General features: G+C 39.5%; 2 protein-coding genes across 2 annotated transcripts in view; both read left to right on the top strand.

Moving 5' to 3' along the window:
- The first annotated feature begins 5,325 nt into the window (after positions 1 to 5,325).
- Positions 5,326 to 8,860, top strand: LOC5667594 (HIRA-interacting protein 3). Its single transcript, XM_061646435.1, has 5 exons — positions 5,326 to 6,995; positions 7,064 to 7,437; positions 7,505 to 7,685; positions 7,754 to 8,043; positions 8,102 to 8,860. The coding sequence occupies exons 1-5, from the start codon at positions 5,557 to 5,559 to the stop codon at positions 8,398 to 8,400; spliced, it is 2,583 nt and encodes an 860-aa protein (XP_061502419.1). The 5' UTR covers positions 5,326 to 5,556; the 3' UTR covers positions 8,401 to 8,860.
- Positions 8,861 to 12,356: 3,496 nt separating this feature from the next.
- LOC1278784 (WSCD family member AGAP003962) overlaps positions 12,357 to 26,327 on the top strand; it is a 40,708-nt gene continuing 26,737 nt past the window's right edge. The window contains exon 1 of the mRNA XM_003436623.2: positions 12,357 to 13,026. The gene's annotated coding sequence lies outside the window, so the exon portion shown is untranslated. The remainder of the gene's footprint in view (positions 13,027 to 26,327) is intronic.

Genomic DNA, 26,327 nt, shown 5'->3' with positions numbered 1-26,327 from the left:
TGAGCTATTTTGTATTTTGCAGGATATTGTTTTACCTGACGCCTTTTGATAAGGACGCAAGTGTTTGTTTACAGTCGCACGTTGAAATGCTGCTAGTGCAGACAGTTCGAAGGTTTCAAAATTTTGGTCGTGACGGAATGGAAAAAAATATCGTCTCTTGATCGATCGATCAATCGGTCGAACCAGTCACGATTGAAAGACAGATGAGAAGATCCGGGTGAAAATGGTTCATTCACTACTTTACGGTCTGAGTTCTGTCCATTCTTTTCATTCATATTTTTTTGCAGAATAAACAAAAATCAAAATAACTCACTGTCACACCTTAGCAAACACTTTATCCTTTGTTATTTTTATGGCTTAAACAAGCGCTAACAGTTTCTCAAAAAAAAATGTGAGATAAACTTAAAAAAATAAAAATAAAATATTCAAGGTTTATGAGTGGTTAAATTCATTAAATACAGCATGCAACAGAACAGTTCGAAAAATATTAACATTACAGAATGTGTTACCAATTAGGAAGTATTATTTAGATTTATTTAAATATATTTAATTGAAGGTCCTACTGTTTATTATGTTTCGACTGTTGTGATTTTTTTTTTTAATTTTAAATAATTTTGGATAAATTGATAAATTTGCATTTTTTTAAATACTAAAATAAGAAATATCCTCCTGTTTTACCATCAGCACGCATGCACATGGACATCTCTTTAGAAAATGTCGCACGGAAAACAAACGGATCAAAACAACAGTGAGGTGAAGAAAAAAACATTCAACCCCCCTTTTGTCACGACATGGGCGTGGTCGTGCTGATATCGACTCTACCGAACGGGAAACCGGCATCACTTCAAGTGTAATAAATATCGAAACAACGGCAGCGGTGGATTACAACAAAACAAGAAAAACATTAACGCCACATGAACTAAACGAGCCAATGGTCAGCGTGGGACCGCGTGTGCTACCGATGCGACACAATCAAGTGGCAATCGACTTAAATTAGTTTTTTTCCCTCCTAACAGCAGAAAAAACATCTAACCGAGCAGTATGCCTTTTCAATGTATGAAGTTCAAGTTCTAGGAGGAGATGTGCTTTGCGTACCGTATAAACTCTAGTATACAGAACTCTATCATGTGCATAGCGTTTTAATCGGTAGAAAATGCCTGGTCATTTTACTTAGCTTTATTTTTGATACGTTTGAATTTTTTGATCCTATTATCGACTGGTCTATAAATTACCCGTTGATACAACCCGCACAATGGTTTCAATTGCAGAGTAAGGTTCTCCTTGAAAACAACGGTAATTGGCAGGATTTTTATGGGTAACAATATTTTTTCTGCAAATATGGCTTCAATTGGTTTACTTTACCGGGTTCCGGTTAGAGCTTCGGAGATTGATATTTTCCTATCGTTTTAAGGTATATTTTTTAATTCATTGCTTTTTTAAAATACATTTACAACTATAGGATACATCAAAATTGTAATTATAACAGGTGTGACAAATAAGACTAGAAATGAAATGTTTTGAAACTTTCAGGCCTTGACTTTAAAACAAAGTGTTTTGTAAGCTTTTGATAAATTTAACTTTAAAGAAAAAATCTAAATAAAAGGTAAATTATAACATAAAAACTTTATTTTAATTTTGTATATAGCTAGTATTGTTATAAATATTTCACTTTATTTCTTTAGTACTTTATTCAGATTTTTTATTTTCAATATATAAAATTTGGTCACATTTTTAGTTCCTACATTCGTATTCTTCGAGAGTACAGATGTGTAGCGTTTATTATGTGGGCATCCATTTTGTCACTTCCTTCTTTGGTCAACATTTCTTTCCTATCCGGTATACTAGGTCCGTCCCGGCAGTATGTTTAAAATCGAAGAAACGATTAAATTCGGAGCACTACTTCCAAGAGGAAATGGTAGTTTTAAACCCATCCACTAGCTAACCAGAAAGCAATGACAAAAGCGTGACTGAGCAAGTGAACCCGTGCGTAGAATTGCTAACCATCGTTCATTCTACTGTTTTGATGAGTTGCTCGATTTTCAGCCACGATGACATCAGACCGGATTCCTTCAGCCTACCAATGATCCATTTCTTCATCCGATCTGTTTGGTATTGATGGAGCAGGAAACATCAATTTCTTTTCGAATACACAGAAGCTTTCTAATTTATTTATATAAAGGATAAAGTTGTTACAATGTGGAAATGTCTGATACAAATAAATAAACTAACCTCTTAAAACATCTTACAATAAAATCTTACCTAACGACTTTACTTCATTTTCACTTATGCCCCTGTATTGTATCAAATATATTATGGACAAAAAATTACTTTTGTGAAAGATCATTATTCTTATTACATAATGCCTCATGTGCGTTAAAATCATTGAGTAAGGACGAAAAAACATTGCTTGTTGTTGACATGTAAACGACTGTTTTTTAATGGGAATGGGAAATAGAAGACAACTAAATCAAGCTTTTAATAGATCTTAAAACAGTGTTATGGCGTATTAAGAGTATGATATATTTAATCTAAACATATATTTCAAACACTGAAGTATAATCAATGAAAGTTGTGTTAAATTAAATTGCAACGTTATTATATTGATGACAATTTTTAATGATTTTGGTTACATCCAATAATATTCTTCAACTGTAGTGTAGCGACCTATGCAGTCATGCTTTCTAGAGACTTCGCAAGCTTACGGAGATATGGAACAGCATTAAATTTCCTTGCTACAGGGGCCAGTTTGGATGGGAATTTAACTCGTCTGGCCTTGTACGAGTCAAAGAAGTATATACAAACCGAATACACTAATTGAACTACTGTTCAATTTAAACGAGTTGAAAGTGGCTTCCCGTGAAAACCATTAGTTTAAGTTAAACTGTCCCCCAGTGGCGGATTAACACGAGGTGAGCTTGCAGTGCACCGTTAAAATGCACCAATGTTCATAAGAGAAAAAAAAGTTCGTAGAGAGCAGCTTACCTTCCATACTATGTTTGCGCCTTCCTGATAAACGATTTGCTACATGTGGAGGAGATGTTATATTGCTTGTGATGCAACATTAACTAAGATGCCTCAAAGTTTTTCAAAATAATTTCTAATTCCTTTACAAAATTACGCTAATGTTCTTTAAATCATTTAAGTTCCTATTGAGCCTTGCGTTTTGAGTGTTAGAAAAAAAGGTATTTCAACGTTATTAAAATTGCAATACTTATGAACTTTTATTTACTTTTATTATTTAATTTATTTTATTTCAAATCATCAATGAATAACAAAACTACTATCTTATTCATTCAATCCTGCTATCTAATAAAATAATCAATTAATATATCATTTACTATCTGACACTATCTGACCTCACTGCTCACGCATGCTTTTTAATTTTTAAAGTGTCAATCAACTGATAAGCGTTTTTAGCCTTAAAAAAAGCGTTTCGAGACCAGATGTATATGAATTGACAGCCATTTTCTGCAGCAAAAAAGCTTCTTTTGAAAGAACGGGTGGAATAATTTTTTATACAGACGGATCGTTTTTCTTAGCAACACATATGTAGTTTCCTCATCGGTTCGTTCCCTTAACAAAGATATTCAACCTGACCACGGCGTTCGAACGGCAAATGGAAAGGAAAATAACACGGAAAATCGAACGAAATTTCGACCAAGAAGATATGATTTTTTTATAATATTTTTATGTGTGTTGGATAGTTAAAATTCTTAAAAAATTCGGTCAAACGTTATTCGATTTGAATTAGTTCATATGATTCCAGTTCGGTTTGAAGCGCTGGTCCATATTATTGTGCCAATTATGTGTCTTGAGTGTTGGAGAAAAAGTGTCAAGGATGCTGATTTGCTATTATGATCCATGTTAGACGACTGATTTGACATACCTAACTGAACGAAGGACATTTGCATCACCTGACTCTAATGGAGACCGTTTTTTGTCTAACAGTTTTCCGTCAGGTTATAACTGAGGAAAGCGTTTTGTTTTACGATTTTACTCCTTCTTCTTCTTTGGCGCAAGAACCGTTGTCGGTCAAGACCTTCCTGTACCTCTTGTGGGGTTGGCTTTCAGTGACTTATGGAATACCTCCCATAGCAAGATAGTCAAAGTCCTACGTATGGCGGCACGGTCCATTTGGGGCTTGAGCCCATGACGGGCATGTTGTTAAGTCGTATGAGTTGACGACTGTTAAACCACTTCACACTGTTATTTTGACGGCAATTGATACTTCAACGTAGGGGCAAAATGGACCACAACAGTGGACTTTAAGCTTTGGTTTCAGTTCTTGCATCTTCATAGAATTGTGAGAGTAGAGATTAAAGTGGAGTATTTAAGTGTTTTGTTGAATAATTTAGTAAAATATAATTTAGCTGGAATATTTCAATAATTCTCGTTAAACATTTTACAAATTTTTCCATTAAAAATTTTATATTATTTTAAATTCTTTATTTAAAATAATTTATTCTTTATAATTTTTTATTCTCTTTTTGCTCTAATTATTTGTCAAATTCTTACGAAAGCTTTTTTTCGAGACGATGAAATATTACATCGTTATGAGCAAACATTATATTTGCTAATTTATTTACTTATCTTCAAATCTTATTGTTGTTGTCGTATCTTTTGCAAAGTGTTTACTTTGCTATTGAAATACGCTACATGCAAAAACATTAAATACGCGTGTTACGCAAGCGATTATGAATTTCTTTCTTCTCCAATTTGATTATCCTAATCCAACTAATCATTGTTTTATCCTTCCAAATCCTTCCATGTTTCAATAAAATTTTTGTTCAGTCCGGACAACCGGGTAAACGTGCATGGGGAAAATTTAGTATAAAAGTAGGCCTTGTTTTCAATAAATAGATATTAAAACGTAGAAGTTCTTTGAGTTAACACCTTTACATCCAAAATCCGGTATAGGACAGAGCCCCTGGATTTTCCAAGATAAACACCCCCTTTATCTGCATAGACTTTTCAACCTTTGGATCAAGAGTAAGCAGTGGAAAGGACTGGTTAGTAGGCAAAGTGTCAAAGACTCTTCGACTCTTGCTGAGGGAAAATCCTTCGCGGGGTTTGCCAGAGAAGCCCAACTTGTAACAACGCCGATAATCGATACCGTAGAATCTCGTACATCGGATTAATCTACTTATTTGCTTAAAAAAAAAAACACTAATAATTTTACTTCAAGCACTGTTAAAACGAAACATTTCATACGAAATGTTTCATCATCGTGAAAACATTCGCTTGGCGTCCGCCATGAAAGGTCTTTATGATCGTTCAATGCAAATCTGTCAAACTGTTTTCGGTGGACCAGCCCGCCAGATTGCTGACCTTGAAGATAAACAATCAACAAATAACAAACTAGAATCGGGTGTTATTAAAATGTAATTATTAGTTTAAATCAGTAAAACCCATCCTAACGACACCGTTTTAAATTTATTTAGTAGATGTACGAATCACTTCTAGCGTACGGAGTCGGCAATGGAGTCAGTAATGTAATACATAAGTTTTGTTTGTTTTGTAAATTTTTCTTCCTACAGTTCCCTCCAAACCTTACCAATGGAAGACTACAGACCGGCGTTATCCACACCTTGCCAGCCTAATCAGGAACCTGCAAACGTCGAACAGCCTGTCTATGCGCAACTAATGCCAGCGGCCGTGATGGCTGTAGAAGCATATTCGTATGAGCATCCTAGTGAAGTGGGACCTGTGCCTAATTTAGTCACAGCGGTGCCGGTCATCGAAACTACACACACAACGGCCATATGTGCCCTTGATTCGGGACCAATTTCAGCTAGCGAAACTCCGTATCCCCTGGACAACAACCCACCATCACAGCAAACTCACTCATCACCGTCTGCCAGTAATGGGCCAAGCACGGATTTGTCAGCAGATGTTCAGCCATCCACACAAGCTTTGTATTCTGTTGCCGAAACAACTGCATGCAATGGCGTGTCATTACCCGCTGATGGTAGTCGCATCGATGCAACAACTATGATGGAGTCCAGTGTAACAGAACCATCTTCATTTATATCGGACTCCACTTCCGGCCTTCACAATCCTGTCATGGATGTGTCTAATGATAGACGACCAACGAAGGCAACCGATGGGAATAGTCCTTCCGAACCTTCCAAAAGCAGCGGCACGTTAGATAATGAAACAATATCAAAAAATCGTACTGAAAATGATGGAGATAGCGCAATGAAGGTTCAGGAAGCAAACAACGAAAAACTGCAATGTGAATCAAACGATGGGCCTACACAACAACAAGAACAGCCGACGATTGAAACGCATTCCACACCTACCGCAGACGAAGAAGAACTGGTTGAATCCCACCACGACGAGGATGAAAACAGTAGCGACTCTGTGATATCGGATGAAGACACTGAAAATTCACCTAATGTTTCATCGCTGTTCAAGAATGTCGTACTAGTACAGGCACACACCTTAGCAGCGGAGGAAACCGATCCGGAAGAACCCGTAACATCGCCGGCAGCATTGGACGAAACAGAAGTGGACACGGATCCAATCGTTACTAGCTCGGTGGAAGATATTGGTCGGGAAGAGGAATCGGAAGCAGACGAAATGGTACTTCCAGCTGGATTGTTTATAGACGAGACGGAAGATGTTCCGAATGGCGAAGTGATGGAGGGTGTGGCTGTTGGTCAGATGGGTCAAATCGTTGCCCTAGATGCTCCTATCATTGATTCAAACGACGAGTACGATCCACACAATGGAATTGACAATGGTAATGATGGAAAGGATACATCTTGTAACGCTAATGCAACAACCGCAAGCACGAAAACGTCCGATAATATGGACACTTTTTCTCTTTCTTCAGATGGGGAAGGTTCTAGAGGACGATCAATCAAACAGCATACGTCACAAAAGTGCCAAATGCGAAAACGTAATCGAATTGCAATTGCGGAAAAAGGTAGATTAAATGACGAGGAAAAGAAATCGAAAAGGTACAAAGAGTACCACAAAACGAGCGATGAGTAAGTAAATGATAAATAAATGTTACGCTATGCAATATTTTTCAATTTATTTATTCACTGTTTCACAGTCCCTTCGGTTCCTGTTCAAACTCGTCGAGTGAAGATGTGCCGAACGATATCTATTTCGGCGCATCCGATCGCGTATACACCGTCAGCACTAAACTACACTGGCAGCATCAAAAGCAAAAGGGCAGAAAGCATTATTCGCGAGCAAAAGTCAGCACCGATCGAGACGATGATGGGGTCGAGTCGAGTGACAACGAGGAAGAAGAGTGGGTCCGACGAAAGGCAAAAAAGGCGGAAGAAATAGCACGCTTGAAACTTCCCGCCTATCAGCAGCAGCAGTTGCAGCAATTGGTGCTGAAGAAACATCCAAAGCGTGACCGGTTTTACGACCGTTCGCAGGATATTCCGAATGATATTTACTTTGGAAACGTTAATGGTACTGCGATTGACAATAATATTGCGCTGGGGCATTTCAAATATTCGAAACATTATCTCTGTTTTAGTTCCGTTACATATTCTTCATGCTAGCAGCAGTAGCTCGTCGGACGAAGAACCGTGGCCTGATAGGAGCGTGAAATCCGCATCAACTGTTGGTGCTTGCAGCAAGAAGTACCGTCAATCGGAACACGTGCCCAAGAAAACGAATTCTTCGTATTCAAAATCGTCCAACTATCGCATTTACAAGTAATTCGACAGACACAGCAGACACTACAGACACAAATAGCATTAATTTTCCACATATGTTTTCTTAGAAACCCATCACCGAGAGCGGAAGCAGCATCCAACCAGGGAAGTATACGATCCGTGCACAGGATGAAGGAATATTTAAAAATGGCAGGATTTCGGCACATGCGCTACCAAAAGCTTTGGCAAGGCTGTGAAACCAACCAGGATCGTGCGGAGGCAATATTACGCTTCCTCCAGGAGCACGGTCTCCAGGGTGAGCCAACGGATGAAAAGTGTCGCGAGCTTCGCAAACAAATCCAGCTTCAAAAGGAGGTGGAAGTTTTGGATACGAGTGTGATTATTGGCAGCGGAGAAGGTAAGAAAGCAAACGAAATGTAGCGGTAACATTGTTGCTAACGGCTCTAAACTTACAGGACGTGTAACAAGGCAAAGGGCAAAGAAAGTTTCGGAATCTTCTACTACGGAACCGGTTGTAAGTAATTTGCCGGAACAGCATCTGCAAAGCAAGGAGGAGAAGGAGATACAAACTCAACCTACAAACTGTGAAACAATTGAGCAGGAATCGCAATGCGAGCAGCCTTCATCAGAACAGCAACCACAGCAACAGGAGCAGGAAGAACAGGTTGCACATGTTCCATCGGAACAGTGCGAAGAACCTACATTACCAATAGGTGAAAACTTCAATGGTTCAAATACACCATTAAACGGATGATTTTTTATTTTCATTTCCTCAATCCAGAGGAATAATTCTAAACGTATCCATGTATGTTATTATATTTTATTTTTTCATTTATTTTGATAGTCACTTCATACTATAATTATAACGTACACTACTACATAGTCATTGGCAAAGCCAACACACAAAATGGGTGAACTAGTTTCTCTTGTCACAAAGTAAGGCAGAAGGTGCAATTTGTTTCGTGATTTATTTTGCCATAAAATAGCATACAGTCACATTGATAACTGTAAGGTAAATAAGCAAAATTAACATGTATATCAATGCGTCATACTAATCATTTATCTGCAAAAATGCCTTTGAAGATCAAAACATCATTTAGATTCACTCTATGTGGAACATATTGTAAAGAAACTGAATAATAAACTATGAAATTTTTTATCCACAACAATTTGGAAGAAAATAAATTAAATTTTAACAAATTACTCTAAGAAAACACATCATATGTTCACGTGTTTCTTATGTCCTGTTGATGTTAATATTATGTATATTATGGTTTATTTTTTATCCAAGTAATTTGTATAACCAAGAGCATTGCGACCAAGAACTTTGCCACCAAGACTTTTGCGATCAAGACTTTTGCGACCAAGAATATTGCTACTAAGAATTTTGCGACTAATGTCTTTTGAAACAATATTTTTGCGACCAAGACTCTTGCTACCAAGAATATTTCAAATAAGACTTTTGCGAACAAGAATTTTGCTACCAAGCACGTGGCGAGCAAGAACTTTGTGACCAATGAGTTTGCGACCGAGAATATTACGATCAAGGGTTTTGGGAGCATATTTTTGCGACTATGATTTTTGCGACCAAGCCATTTGTGATCAAGATGTTTGCGAGCATATTTCTACGACCATAAATATGGCTTCCAAGAATTTGGCGACCAACAATTTTGCGAACAAAACTTTTGTGACCAAGGATTTTTCCACAGCTTAGTGGGCGATCCTGTGGTACGATTGGTACGTACGATTTGCTCATCATAATATAATTTTTGATAGAAACTGAGTTAAACCTTTTGTTGAACTCTTGGACTAAAAATCACGAACAGTGAAACAGTATGATTAAATACTCTACACCAAAATCAGATATCATACGCCATGGTTTTTGCAAAAATGCCTTCATAAACTCGATTGCGAAACTCTGTACCCGGGGTAATTTAACTTGTGTATAAAAAGCATGATCTATACATGTATGACGGCGAGGCCACATGACGTGAAATATACAGCGAAATGAACTATTTGACAGGCGAAATATCTGACGGATAAAGCATCACAGCAACCAGCTGATGTCCAAGTAAACCAATAACGTGCACAAAATCGTAATTAAATCCATTAAATAACTTCAATATCGAGTACTTCGTCAATTTTCAATCAACAGTTCATAATTTCTTCCAATTAGGGAATGTTCTGGTTAAGAAGATATTATTTTTAATAGAATTTCGAAAGCGGATGGTGTATCTCCCGTACGACTCGTACGACTTAACAACATGCCCGTCATGGGTTCAAGCCCCAAATGGACCGTGTCTCCATACGTAAGACTTGACTATCCTGCTATGGGGGGATATTCCATAAGTCACTGAAAGAAAACCCCACAAGTGGTACTGGCAGGCCTTGGCCGAAAACGGTTGTTGAGCCAAAAGAAGAAGAAAAACGCGTATTGTATGTCGTAACGCGTCAATAACAAGAATAATGTTTATCTCGCTTTTTTTGAATTTCTTAAAACATATTTAGCTCCCTCCCTTCCCGATGTAACATTTCATAACTTTGGACGAAACCCTCCCCCCCCCCCCCCCTCATAGATTTATTACGTTGGTTTCAGCCTTATAATTTTTTAGGTTTTAGGTAACATTAAAAATAAATCTCTTTTTCAATAATTTTGCAAATGAATTATAAAAAAAAAACATTTTCGATTACTTATGTCGAATTGATGTACAACTATACTATGGACTATTCATTGCTCAATTTTCATTTGCTCATAAGCTTTAAAACACTAAAAAATAATGTATCTCTTTCACAACTAACATAACAATTTTCAACCAAATAAATCATAATCATTTGATTTCGTAAATATTCAGCATAGAATTTCCACCCACTGTGATACAGCGTTGGCACCGTGTAGCATGGCATTAAGAACACTCCCCCAAATACATGGCCCACATTATGTAGGTCACTGTCGCCGTTACGTACGCTTCTTGGAAGCTGAACAGACCAAGCCAACCAAAAACCAGCACGAGACGACACGCTCCCTGGTTCTGTTTGCCCTTTCGGGAGCAACTGCATAAAGTAGTGTGAAAAGAAGCAGATGTCTGCATGAAAACAATATGATCGGTTCTTACATCATGTCGAAATGATTTTCTCATTTCGTTTTTTTTTCTATTCCATCTTCTATTTCGCTAATAAATTGTTAAAAACTAATCTGTTGCCAAATAATTTTACTATAAATGCATTAGAAATTCATCCCCTCCACAGTTTAGCATAATTTCTTGTAATTTTATTAAATTGCTCAACTTGCAATTGTCGGACATCCTGCCAAAATGCCAAAATGTTCTCACAAATACTGAAACAAACCCTGAAAAAAATTAACATTGGCCAACCAGCATCTATCCGGCGGTAGCTTATCTCCTCATCCGCCCGCTCGCACTAATCTCTAATCTACCGGGAAAAAGCAAAACATAGCGAAACCCTTTCGCACAAACTCTACCAACACACTTAAACGCCGGCTATAGCGTGTGTATAGTTGCGAAATAACATTCACAAACACACACACACATTCACATTATGGCTGTTTCGATGTTTTTCCCTCCCCACCCCATCAACCGTTATAGTTGTGTGAGTGAGAACCTTCTGCTTGTAGGATGATAAGAGCACGGCCAATAGCAACGATGAAAAGAGGAACGGTATGTTGCAAAACATTGCCACCTCCATCCACCTCCCATTGCAAGCGTGCTCTCACATACACATGGACGGTCGTGAAAATGGTACGCGAAAAACGTGCGCATGGAAAATCGCCAAACGCCAAACAACGGCACCCGTTCACCAATACACCACCATGGCATGGGAGCGGATCTATGCTGTCGGAAAATCTCCGAACCGAGCACGAGCGTTCGGAAATTTGCACTCGGCCAAATTTCCGATCAGCCCTCGAAACAGTGTGTTGCGTAGCTGTAAAATGAGCAGTGGATTTATTACCCTTTTTCGGATCAGTTTCTAATGTGATTGCGCGAGGTTTTTTCAACAGCCTAGCTGTCACAAATAATGACAGCTGTTGAAAAACATATTGCAAGTTTTGATAATGCTGTTCACATTGCAAACTGAGACGGAAAACAGTAGATTACTAATTCAATTTACAAATAAATCATATGTCATTATGTGCTCACAATGCTTTACAAAACGTAGACAAAACCAATATGAAACAGAAATCTGCGAATTACTAACTCATAAGTAATGAAATCATAACATCAAACCAAGTGTGAAGCAGTTTTGATTAGATCTTTATTATATTCTTAATAAATTTTATTTATTTTAGATTTTATTAAAAAAAAAACAACAGTAACCAGTAACCATACAGCTTGAAGTTTTTTATTTTGTATTTTGTAAAAAAATAATATTTTCACAATGTTTTCTTTTACCTTCACATGTTTCGCACATCAAGTAAATAAAAAATGTACACAACTTTTACTTCTTTTCCTTGCTCTAAAACTGTTCATTTCTTTGTCTAAAATACAAATTATAAAAGTGGAAAACAACAAATGTAAGAAATGAATTAAAATAAAAATCAGTTCTACGCACGCGGCAACCACTGTACGCCGCCCGTACTTGACAAATATCGGGCGGCTCCATCGTTTGCTGAGATTGTGTGTGTGTATGCGCACCTCTCTCCTCTGCTTTCGCACTTGCACTGTGTAGTCTAGTGCAGAAAACTACGCGACGCTTGGCAATACAGTCTCAGTCTACTCGAAACCGCGACCGAACGCTGACGGCCTAACAGGCACCTGCTCCCCGCCCCACCAGCTTAGTTTGCGTACTGTGCGTGACCGCGCTTCTAATCTCGGCGGGGTTAGTAGTCGCCCGACAACGTCTTGAACGCAACAGCGAACCGAACCATCGAACGTCCGCATGTGTGTTTGTGTGCATTCCCACGTTGCTTGGATGTGTGCGGATGCGCCAGCAAGGAATAGCGGGCAGCAGCAGCAGCAGAAGTAGTGTTGTGCCAGTGTGTAAACCCGACCGAGCCAACGGGGTGGCTTCGACAGGGGCCTTGGCTTTTGCGAGCAATCGGGCAAAACAAACGGGCGTATTCAAGCGTCCCTTTTCTGTGTCGCTCCCGTGTCGTGTTTAGTGTCGTTTGTTTGGGCGTGATTTGTGATTTGCACCGCACTACACCGCTATAGTGAGTGGAAAACGCGAAGGATAGCAGCAGCAGCAGCAGCAGCAGCGCTAACAGCTAGCACCGACAGCTAGCACTAGCCACCTTTCCGGAAGGGAGACCCACTTCTCCTTTTCCCAATTTGTTTACACCCTCTCCTGCGCTGGTGTGTTTTGTTCACCATCACTAGCAACGGCCAGCAACGGGCACCGGGTCAGAAAGGAACGCGCAAACAAGGTTAGTAGTGAAAGCCAAATTCTTTAATGATGCAATGAAAAGCGGAAAAGTCGTTGCCCAAATGCGTGGCGGCCGACGGGATTTCGACGAACCAACAGTGCCGGATGTTTGCAAAACAGCAACAGCAGCTAGAAGGTTGAGAAGATGGGAGGGAAAAGAAAAAAAACAGCAATCAAGTGTCATCCGTAAGATTCTGCTTCGCCCAGCAATCGTAGGAAGCGTCGTCGCCAGGACGAAGCAAAACCAACTGTCAACGACGAACGTCTCCCGAGAGACGGTCCGCGCGATGGCTTCTGCGTCCTTGACTGCTGTTCCGGGTACACTTTTTCGGCGAGGCTGCTGTCACTCCTCGTTGTTGCTTGCGCGAAGTTTGACTTTTGCTTGGCGTTTATTCTCGCATCCTGTATGGGACTAAATGCCGCCCCTTGGTCTTCTTTGTCCATCAACATTATGTAGAAATAGCACTGTGCATTGCTGAGCGAGCGTGGGACGTAGGAAAGGGTGGTGGAAAATGGGTTTGCTTTTTTTCCTCCTCCTCTGAAATGTGATACAAACCAGATCGATCTTGAGAGCTGGACATAAATTTTGGACGCTGTGGTTCCGCTATGTACACCTTTCCTATCGATCACACCTAACGAGCTATGGGTGGAGCGGGTTGCAAATAAAACACGCTTACCGACCGACGCGCCATCGTTGCCTATTTTTTCTGTTTATTTTGCACAGCATGTGTGGAGTGCGTGAAGCTGGTGCTGTTCGTTGGATGTGCCGCCACCAAATCCCCAGGTAAACAATTATCACAACTCCGAAATGCCGTAAAACCAACAGCCCGCTAGGAAAAGAAAGCAGCATCTCAGCCCGTGTGCAGGCCGCGCGCATCTCGTGCAGTGAATATCGCCAACCACCAGCATCGTTGTGGTGTCGCGGGTGGGTTTCGAATGAAAATAGAAGCAAACAAGCGCGAAATCCATACCTCACCACGACCACCAACCTCGTCCGGACTTCCCTTTCTCCTGCGGGTGGGGTAAATGGGGTCGTTGGCGACACACGTGGTGATGCTCTGCCGCCCGTATTTTAAGCAACCGTTTGCATCTTACCATTTTTTAAACGACAGCAGAGGAGAAACAGGAGGAGTATTGTATGTGTGTTGTGCGTTTTTCTTCATCCACCATATCATCATCGCTCAGAATTTAGAGCGAATTCTTGCTGAACGCAGTTTGAAATGTGCAAGCACGTTTTTCCTTGTTTTTTTTTTTTTTTGTATCGCAGTTCTTGCGGGGTTTGTTCTATTGTACGTGAATTTAATTTCACCTGGTATTATCAGGGGGAATCAGGGAAATGTGTGCACCGCTAGGAATAAAGCGATCTATTTGTCGTTTAAAATTTTGTTTATGCTGTGGCTAAAACCTAAAATTAAAGGTACAATACGATATTTATTGGTTTGACCTACCTTAATACAAAAGCTATTCTAATTTCTTTTAATGGTACTGTTAATTCACACTGCCCAAGGCTTAGTCAACACATAATAATACATAATGCAGAATAATAGCTGACGATAAATAGCTCAAGTGTCACGTATTACTATAATACAAACATAATAAAGGCTGCTATAAAGCAAACCTTGATAAGCAAAAGCACACATGGTTAACTTCGTGGAACGATTTAGTTATGAAACATTTAACTAGATCTATCATAAATCGCTTTGTTTTGGCGACAGATAGTGTGTTCCTAAACTAAGTTTTGAGTACAGAACTAAGTCATGCACCCTGCGCGAAGAAAACTTGTATCTGAAAAAGTGTGTTAATGATGCACGCGATGAAACAGTACATCTTTCTACTTTTTTTGCTTTGGTTTGCTCACTGCTAAGCACGTCTTGTCGATAAGGCCATGTTTCCAAAAGATTTCGAAACCATTCGGTCCCAAGTTGCAGTTTCCTATCCTTGAAGACACCCAATCTCCGAAAGGGGTTTATTGCACCGGTTCCAGCCTCGGAGCTCGTTGTGTTGCTATGTGGGCTGACTATACGACAGCTGGAGCAATATTGAGTACATATATTTTAGTAATATTAATAATTATCAAATTAGTAGCTTTACAAAAACAAGAAAGCAATCTTACAAGTTCCCATCACATTTTGAACCATTTTGTTTTGTTTTTCTTAAAAATAATGCAGCTAATACACTCCTTACATGTGCACCAACATAAGTTGGAAACTCCAAATAACTACGTTAGTTTAACACGCGGTACGCTACGAATCACATAACCCGAACGGATACACGATGTTAGAAGTTTGTAAGTATCGCAGGTGGAGTTAAATGCTATATAAAGTATGGTGTATGTAGTTGTTAACTTGTAAAGTTGTGAGATTGTTAACCACACTACAAAACATAAGAAGCACTGTCTACTCTTACGAAACTATTCGCTCAAAGCATGCATACCGTATTGTTTCGTATTACGGACACTTAAGGCATTTCGATATGTAATATTTTCTTACTAATACAATTATTATTGGTCAAACCTCTGTATAACTCAGTTTAATTTAATAAAAATTCCAATAGTTTTACTAGAAACATTGCAAAAATTCATAAAATTACATTAATATTTCATATTCCGGACAGTTTCGAGCTCATGTTTCAAACTACGGACGTTTTGATTCATATTCCGGACAGCCTCAGAATTATGTCAATTATTTTCAAATTCACATTTTTTAAGTTTTTAACTTATTTAATGTTCTAAACACTCAATTCTGAGTGTAGGAGTCTCCTAGACCGACAAAACGACGGTCTTTAAAACAACGGGTTTAAGTGTTGCTTTCCTCTTGTGCTCGTAGAAGCATAGAATTGAAGAATTTCTATGTGAATTGACAGTATTTCCTGTACGGTCATCAAGGAATTTGTCACATATATCTTCACTTATCGTTATTTTCTTGTTATTGTCAATGTTTAAACACATATTATTATGAAATTTATCACAATGTACTTAGGCTGTCCGGAATTAAAAACAAGATACAAAATCTTGCTTTGAATTCCGGACAGAATTAAACATGACTTTGGATAAAGTTCAGAGCTCAATTCAATAAACCACTGTTATTTTCACGTTTATAATCACTTCCGCAATATATTCCCATGCATTTCTATGCACTTGGACACGATTAATAGGAATTATCCAAGAAATAACACTCGCATCGGCTTGAAGCTAAACTGCTAAGAATGCCTGTGGTGACTAACTGACTGACAAAAACTATTTATTTACTGTGTCATCAGGGCCTAAAAATTTAAAAGTGGTATGGCCAGGCTCGAAATGAAAGGAAATAAAATAAAAACATCATGAATGTCCGGAATTTGAAGCTTTTTCGTAATTTGAAGCAAAACGGTATTTACCGGCATATTAACGGTATTCTACAGCAGTTTCAACGTTAATTTCTCAAATAAAATTTAAAAGAACATGTTGAAATTTCGAACCATTGTATTATTTTAAACATGAATAAATGGAGTTTGTTAAAAATACAAGTTAAAATGCTCATTTAAATCGTTATTTTATTTCAAGAAATGTCCAACTGCCATTGGCTATTTTATTGCAAAATATATATCATTGTGTAAACATATATTATTGCATGAGGTCAGATAAAAAATTGACTCGATAATACAACGTAGCATTTTAATCATCTTTTTGGTGATTGGATGAAATAGATACAATTTATTTCATTGTAATGGAACTGTTGTTTGTTATAATTTAGAAAAAGTTTTAGTTTGTGGATAATAATATAATATAGAGGAACGAACCGTGGAAACAAATGATACATGGTTTTTACAATTTTAATCAGCGGTATGTGTTTTATTTGCAATCAGTATGCTCCTATTTGCTCAATGATTATAGCAAAACTTTTAATTATGCATAATTCTACACCATTTGTTACAAATCCTACAGTGCAGGAATACTCTCCCGTTGTATGGAATTGCCCTAATACAAGAGTCTCATTTTTTCCATCACAAAGTGCTGGTTATGTACACATTCTCTGCTTTAAACCTCAATCTGTGTTTCTGTGATTCATGCCCAGTTTCATACGTAACTAAATGCCACTACTTCACTATGCAGCGGCTAAACCAAATTCCTGCCCAAAACCTGTTCCTCCAGAAAGGCTTGGTAAACAACGTTGCGGTATGTGTGTGTGCATGGGAAGGCAGAACGATAAAAATAATTACACCGTGCCAGGCGTGGATCGAATAATTACATCCACCGTGCATCCATTTTGTGCCACCTACACTGAGACGCATGTCCTTTGCATATTATTTGCATACGAATGAAGCATTGCTGCCGGGTGGTGGTGGTGGCCGTTGGTTGCGATTACACTTTCATTTGGTTCATTTTCTTTAACTGCCTTAGTGATAGAGTTCGTTGGACAGTAGAAAAGGAAAACCAGCTGCCAGGGATTACTTGCGCTAGCTAACGACGATTCGAAGCGGCAGGGAACTGTACTTCCGACCCGATGGCGACAGGTGCTTCCCAACACGTTCGCATGATGGGGCGAGAAATGTGTAATATCGCCCTGGGTAGGCACACCACCTGCTCGGGTGGGTGCAGAATTTTACGGTTCCACTGCTTTGATACAGTGGCTTCGTCGTTCAGGCATCCATCAATCAGCCAGCAGTTTAACGTGGTGTGATCAAGCGGAAGATTTACAAACACTAACCAAATCCAATGCCAAAGATACGACGATTTCCGTCGCAGTAAAGGAGATAGGAGAGAAGTAGAAAGTTTACCTTACACAAGCACCCGGTTCAAGGATCTACCCAAACCCCAAACCGTACCCGATTTCCGTATTACGATGAATGTATTTCTCCCGAAACTTTGACAACATCCTATTCATGGATTCATGGATTGGATATCCTGCTAAAAAGCGATATACAGCAAAAACACGAAAAGCAAAAAGGAAACAGCTAAAACAAAGAGATGCGATGCCGTTAGAAGTGATGTGTGGGTGTGTGTGTGTCGACTTTCGCTGCCATAAATGTGCACTCACAGGCACACGCATCTATGGCCTCACGTTTTCACGCTTCTCACAATCCTGCCACTTTATCGACGCTGTTTGCCTCGTCAACACGACAAACAACGAGGCGCGTCGAACGAAAAAAAATAATACAACCCTACGGAACAGTTTCCAGTCGCGGCAGTGGCATTGAGCCTCAAGAAAGATTGTTTGTTTCAACGCCTGCCGCGTTCGTACATATCCTGGCGCATCCGAAGCGGAAGGAAGTAAGTCAAACAGAAGGCAAATTTCAAGCAATTCTTTCCGCGTTCAGCGACGCGCGTGAAATGGATCACGAGCGTTAAGCGCTCGCGGTGGACTGACAATGAAAAAGCGCTTTGTGGTACACTGCCGCACGAATGATGGTTGGAAAATTGAATGTCCGATCAAGAGTTCCGATTTATTAAACGCTGAATCGAACGTGAACCAAATTGCTTTTCAATAAATTTGACAATAATTCCTACAGGTGTGCGGGTTAGATAAAGACAAAACATACGATGGAACAAAATTGTTTGAAGAATCTTGTATTCCTTTCATTTGCTATTTTTGTTTCACTTTGATTGGCTCCAGGATTAAATCATAGCAAAATCAAAGATTGTAGTAAAATATTAAAGCAAAAGTAAAAAAGCGCTTTTACTAAAATAAAATGCATAATTTACTACTTCACCCGTTTTGATGCATCTAGTTTAAAACTGGTCTTTTACAAAGTTATACAATTCAAGGAAAACTGCAGTTATCTTCTTCTTCTTTGGCTCAACAACTGTTGTCGACCTGTACCACTACTAGTGGGTTTGGCTTTCAGTGACTTATGAATTACCCAATAGCAGGATAGTCAGTCCTACCTATGGAGGCACGGGTCCTGGGCTTTTAAGTCTTACAAGTTGACGACCACACCTGTACACCGGCCAAACTGCAATTATATTGCATACAATTCAAGGAGTACTGCCCTAGTGCCCTAGCCTACCCTAACTAATGAGAAAAGTTAGAATTTTATAATTGTTTCCACCCTACTTGCCAAATTAAGCAGTCCCACGTTTGTTCTTTTTCCACTCTGAGCGGAATGCATCAGAGATGCTGCCCTGAAAATGCTTGATTGCCCGATTTAATCAACCAGCAATTGCAGTCGATTCGGACTTTTCTTCGCCGCCAATCGACATGCCGATGATGGCGGAAAACGTTTCCTCGAGGCAATGCGCACTTTCTGATTGGTTATCGGTTGAACGGGTGGAAGGAGGGGGGGGGTATCAGATGACAGAGTAGAATGAAAGCTCAAGCCCTCCAAGGGCTTTCTCATCAATGCCCGCTTCGCCAGGAACAATTCGCATTAATTCTGAAAGGAAGCTTCATTCATACTACAACGCCCACTGGACAGATGCGTTCGGTAGGAATGAGCTGCTGCGTTGCCCCGAGTGTCTTTCATTTGCTGTTTCATCCCGGGCCGATCGCTGAGAGGATATTGCGTTGTCATGGAAATGCAGCTTGCAGCAGCGAACTACAAACAGAGCGCAAGGACACGGTCAGTACGCGGGGGAAATTGCATCGCAAGCGTAATGGACCGAGGACCAATAGAACAAGGAAACAAGTAAACAAACAAATGAGATCTTCGTAATCGCTTCTTTCGCTTTGGTTTGCAAAGGAAGAGCGAAGAATAAGGACGGTGTGAGTGTGTTCTTGAGCTAGCAGAGAATAATGCATGTGGAGTTTAATGTATGAAAACAAACTGCGTTCTTCGGATCTAATCTAACAAATTCTGTTCCGATGCTTTTGTGAAAGCGTAATCAGCGTACAGCACAAGCACTAGCGTAGCGCTTTATCTCAAACGCTTTGTTGCAGAAGCTTCTTTAAGGACCTTTCGCATGCACAGCGAAACCAAAATCCTTTCAAGCATCTTTCATGCAAAATGTAAAACTTTCTCATTGTGTGTATTAGTGTGTTAGCATGGTATAATTTCATATATGACCATCATGTCGTTGGTTGTGTTGATGCGTTTACGAAATTCATTGGGCGAAAGAGGTTCGAGCTCGGGTTGAGCATGAACTTGATCATCCCTTTCCGGACGATAACCGGTACTCTGGAAGATGATGATATGAATTGGCGAAATACGGTACAGATTGGAAAGCTGCGACTAGCACAGCTTCAGACATAATCCGGTCGTCCCAAACCTTATGACTTTGCAAAAATAACCTCCCATTACGGCAGTTACGAGTTACGAGAGTTTTACATTAACTGCATAAACGGCAACTGCCCTCCCTCCCATTTTCTCACTCCTTTCCTTTCTCTCTCTCTCTTTCTCTCTCTCTCTCTCTCTATTACTCTCTCTCTCTCTTTGTCTGTCTCTCATCCCTGCATAAAGATGTGTCCCTGTGTATAGCATTAAGAAAAGAGTTTCAAGTGTGCTGGACGAAAATGGGCTTGAATTTCGTTCAGCATGACCGGATGCCAAAAAACTCCTAAATGGAGGCGTGGTGCTGGGTGTTTTCGTTGAACGGTCCCGAGATGAAAATTTAGTGGGAAAAGGACAGTGCCAAACCATTTCCACCGAAGCGTTACTGAGTCGGCAAGTAACAATTGAAGCCGCTGATGAGTATGCTTTTCGATGAGATGGAGCTTTGTAAGCTTTGCATTAAGTAGCACAGATTAGTTCAAGTCGTTTTCAACTTTTACTACAACGTGAAGATGTTTTGCTTAAGGTTGCAAATTACATAGAATTATATATGTTTGCCTGGTTCTTCTTTGCTTGCCGAGGAAAAGTTATGCTTTTTAACGGTGTAAACAATGGTGCGGTAAATTGTTTTCTCTCAATCGAATTAGATCAGTAGTCAATGCGCACAGTTATAATTTCATAATCCGTTCCAATGTTGTATTTCTTTACAACCTGTTCATCATGTTACGACACAAAATGGCAACGTTTAGCTTTCTTGAAACTATTAAAAATAAAACTACATTTTCAACGCCTTTAATACCCTAACACAGTGAATTAATTGTATGCACAAAACTTTACCAAAAAATCAAATACAGAGCTCGCATTTGAGTTCATACACAGAAACTTTGACCCATGATGACTTATGAGGCATTATAGATGCATGCGGTCCCATTGTACGATTGCATAATGCTGTACCGCCTCCAGCTCTTTGCCAGCTGGGAGGATCGGACATCCTGGAAAACACACTCTCGTTTCACAGGGATGTTTCTAGTTGCATTCGGACGAAGGGACACCTTTTTTTCAATGTCAACACAGAACCGGTCGGCAAAGCTTTCACATGTAGCGAGCAGGCAAAGTATGGTTCCAACGTATCAGCCAGTCGTAACAGATGCAAATGTCAATGCAAATATGTCCGTCAAATGTCACCGCACGGGTGTGTCCTTGTTGTTTCTATCTTCTTTCGACACGGATCCTTTGTCGGATCCTTTGTGATAACATTTACATAACAGTTAGTTCACAAACTATATCGAAAGTAACGTTTTTCAAAGCCCTCTCTACGTTGCTTTGTCCTATTGTGGATTGTGGAAAAACAATTTAGAAAGAGTAACTAAATTGTTTTTCCCACAACCCGAACGCTAATCGGAATACCAGCTCCAACCCTCTCGTCGGATGAATTCACTTTTTGTTATGCCTTCAAAAATGGATCGTTAACGATGTATAGTTGCATTTCTTCCTAGAACAAGGGAATTTGCTGAAGCAGCAACTGCTGAAACAATGCATTGGAAACTTCATTCGACAGGCAGTACTGTCACATCCACTCGTGCTGGTTCACTTTGGGTCGAAACAGTGACCCAAAACCCGATCCCTACGCATGCATCGAATGAACTCCACACCGCAAATCTGCGGTGATGAAATGGAGCATTTTCTAGAACGAAATGCTGGCGAATGTAATTTTCTACCAGATTCCATGTTCCCGTTTCCGTGCATTACATTGCGGGTGCCTGTGTGTGTCGGTATCCCCGACAGAAACGTCCATTCATGGGTTGTAGCGCCCTCCACCGTATGCGTTGGATAGCGTATCAGGCCGCTGCCACTCACAGTCCCGTACGGTTGTTAAGGTGATGGAAATTGAGCAATGTACGCCACTGTCCTTCCCATGTCGGTTGTCTTTGGTTGTTGGTTGGCAGTTCCCATTTCCTGCCCGTGCTTGCCGTAGTTGACAGCCATAGGAACACTTTCACCATAGGGAAGGGTTTCGTTTTGGTTCGTTAGAGCGGAAGGCTTTTCTAGTGACTGCAGTGCTACCGGTAGATCGTGTTGAAGGTTTTGGAAAGAATTTCCATTCTGCAGGATCTTGTCGGGCATGGTATGTTTTTGGAGCAGCTGTGGCGCGTCTGTCACATGGATCCTTGGCCGTTCTGTCACACGGTGCTCGTTTCTAGGCGGAAATGTTCAACACAATTCACCGTTACTGTGGAAGGCTATGATGTACTTTCGCTAACGGCCGTTTCGAGAATATGATTGCTTTCAAGAGCTAGCAAGTGTTGGCTTATCTTCTAAGCAATACGAAATTTAAAAACCTTCAAATGTCTTTCAAACAATTTTGAATTTTCAACAGATAGTTCTGGATTGTATAATTATAATATAAACTATTAAATCAGCTTCCACACATTTATAATTAAATAGCTTAACCTAATTGAATAATAACAGAGTTGTGTTTTTTTTTACTGTTCCAATTGTTTGTCGAGCAACATTCAAATCTATCTTTTCTTAACTCGGGTACAACCATTCCTCAATGTGAGTCATATTGAATGAAGCTGTTAAGCATGGCTTAGTTTGAAAAATAGAAACCATTACTTACTGTATTTAACGTTCTCGTCGATTTCCTCACTTCGGATTCCATTTACCCAGCAAATCGTACTCTCTTGTTTTTTTTCGTGACGATATGTGACTCGAAAGTCAATATTCATGGCGATCGAAAAATGATCTCACAGTCACCGTCACTGGCACACATGTTCGCGCGCTACGTGTGCTGCAGAAGCAATTGAACGGTGCCGAGCTACACAGGACGGTCGCTTCCATCAACCGTCACAGAAGAATGGTGCCATTCTTTCAAACACACATATTTCATCTTCCGTTACATTCCCTTGTTACGGCTCCGCTCCCAACGGATGCTGGGTACAGATGCGTAATGTTAGTAACAGTAAAAGAAGCAAAGAAAAACGCACACACACATTTGGGTTTCTGCTAATTTTGTTACTCTTCTCTGACACCTACGTACGTTGGTTTTCCGTTCGCTGACCAGAAAAACGTGCCGTGACCACCAAACACACTTCGGACACTGTGCGTCGTTACCCGTGACGAAAGGGTATGCAAATCAGTGTACGGGTGAATGAAAAAGTGTACGATCGGATCGGAGTTTTTTTGTTTTTCTCTCTGATCCAGAACCCCAGAACTGGAAGCGCAAGCAAAACACAGATGTTACGGAAGCGATTCTCACAACAACAACAAGGAAAAAAAAGAAATACGCACATACGCCGAGCTGAACAGACGGTAACGGCCACTAAAGGGGTAGCAAAGCGGTAGGTGCAGTATCGTTGCATAAACACAGTTTCCCATATGTGCGAGATCATAAAAAGTCACCCAAACACTGTTGCTCGGTAGGAATACTGCCGCTCGCAATGCTGCACTCGGTGGCGTCCGTTGGGATCGTACCAAAATTTTAACCACCTAGTGGTCGATTGAATTGAAAAGATGCACTCGCTTTTTTGTTTGTTATATTTTCTTCTTTTTTTTTCGAATCCAGCATGGTGTCGTTAGTCCGTTCGACGGTTGGTACGTTCGAGTGGAGCGTGTAACATAAGGCTGACACGCCCTGGAACCTTTGCGTACGAGCTTACGTGGTTTGCGTGGCAACGGAGGCAAAATCACATTACAATGGACAGTAAATGGAGTAGATGGAACGTTGTTTGGAATGCATCTGGGTTTCCGATACGGGCGATGTGTCACACACAGCAGTTGCAGAGCTGTTTTTTTCGTGTGGTTTTGTTAGCGCGTGATTTTATTCATGCTAGTTGCAACCAAAATACAGCATATTTATACTAAAGCGTTTGAAAAAGAAATCATTATTTATTTATCTTTTGATTGATTGGTGTTTTTGTGCCATTCCATTGATGTGTGATACAGTTTATATTAAGTTATTTATGAATGTCCTGATGAATTAACTTTGATTAACGAAAATAAAGCTCATAATGTTCCTTTTAGTTTATATACGCTTGATACTACAATGTTAACAAAAAACTTTTGTTATTTTTCTTAAAAGAGTCCTACATGCACTGTCAGGTGTTAAAATTATAATAATATACATCAATTCATTCCAACGACATGACATTTTAGTAATTCTTTCGTTATGGTGCCATGCTATTAGGCGTCTCCATTATTCTATTCGCCAGAAGTGTTTGGCTCTTAACTATAGTAACTCTGGCCGAGGATGTACAATTCATGCAGTCTGTGATAAATCTTTATGATGGTAATTTAATATTCTTTCTCTCTTAGCTTGGTTGTGCATCATTCTCCCAGCTTACAATGGTTTGGTAGGAGTATATTCTATTTCCTTGAATTGTATAATCAACTGGACATTTTTACACATTTGTGCAAGCTTGAAATCTTGTAAAATAACTCAACAACTTGCTTTTAGTATCAAATTATTTAACTTAGTTTTGCAATTTTATAATGTTTCGGAGAGTGTATTTACTTTTCTTGGAATATTCATGATAATTTCATGATTTGAGTATATTTTTCATTGTATAAACAATTATTCAAACATTACCACATTTTAATATGGATATAATGAAAATATCGGTCCATGTCAAACTGTAAACCGTTAAATATCGTTTCAGTAAAAACATATCAAATTAAACTCCAATCATATTCTATTCAGGAAAAATATAATGTAATGATGATCCTATTATAAAATACAATTTGTTTATTCGTGTATTATTTCACAAAAAAAAAGGTATAATTTTAAACATATCATACCCGTACTCTGTTGTTTTCCGTTTTGCCAAAGAACACATTTAACGCTCAGAAAACCGTATCGTAGATAGTTTGAAATTGGCACAATATCATCATCCTTTGATAAAACTAAAGTGCGACAAATTTTCTCGTTGGAAGAGTGGTCCAGCTTAAAATGCTACCACACAGCCCGATACTCGATCACGGTCAATTTTGAGCATCGAAAACACAGTGAAAAGTGTTCCCATCATGAAGTTTCCTAATAGCACTGCCACAGCACACCGCCGTGTCTCACCGTACATTAGTGCAGTTTTGGGGTTTTGGTGTATATGTATGTGTGTGTGTGTGTAATTTATGATGGGTTTCTGGAAATTCAATTACTCTACCGTTTATCGCCGAACGGGGCCGTTTTCGATAGAGCTGTGAGCACCATGATGCGTTGCTCTAGCGAAACATCCGGTGGTCTCAAATAGGGTTGGTGGTGTAGTGGAGTGCTTCCTGGCAGATGCAGAAACAAAGCACAATACTGGAAGTGGGTGGTCGTCCTTTCATTTCCTTTTTATAACCATCGGTTGGTTGCTGTCAGAATGTATTCGACGAGAGGAGAGCTGCTGTTTTCGGCAACACAATGCTGCAAGTTTTCGGTTCCATTTGCATACACGCGAACGGCATCCGAACCAATTTGCTTTAGAAGTTGATCGAATTAAGCGAAACAAATATGTACTGCTCACATGAGGTACAACAGCCATTCTCGACCAGAATAATGTCATAACGACCATAATAAGTTAAGCGGTGCCAGCGTGACCATAAAATAATGTTAATAACTTCCATGTGGTGTCTTTGTGGCGAAATACGTACCATTCTAAATGAATGTTAATTAAATGAGGATGTTGTCAAACTAAATATAATACGTCTGCAATGCAATCAAATCGAATAGCAAATTAGCTCAAATATATTTGTTAGTTGCTGATTTAATGTCTTTTCAATCTAAACCATAGTTATTAATACTCAGGACAAATGCTGGTGTATTAAAAAGCAACCATTTAATGATATGAGCCGAAGAAATTATAATGCTAATGAGTATAGATGACTATGTCAATACTAATGAAGTAGATGGTTGATGTGGGTATGAGCGTCAATGAGTTTTTCGTTCTGTTTTTTTTTTTCTTCATTCGTTCTTTCTTTTCGGAATATAAAACGGGCTTCAAAAAACTTCTGTTAACATAGGTTTATACCCAGCGAAAATGAACAACCTTATTTTTCCTGTCCTAACTGACCTAAAAATAAACAGCTAGTCATCATGATGCTGTACATCCTACCAAAAATCGTTCGGCCGGCCTGAAT

The sequence above is a fragment of the Anopheles gambiae genome, chromosome 2 (genome assembly GCF_943734735.2).
Source record: "Anopheles gambiae chromosome 2, idAnoGambNW_F1_1, whole genome shotgun sequence".
Lineage (NCBI taxonomy): Eukaryota > Metazoa > Arthropoda > Insecta > Diptera > Culicidae > Anopheles > Anopheles gambiae.
This window is presented reverse-complemented; position numbering and strand designations above follow the sequence as displayed.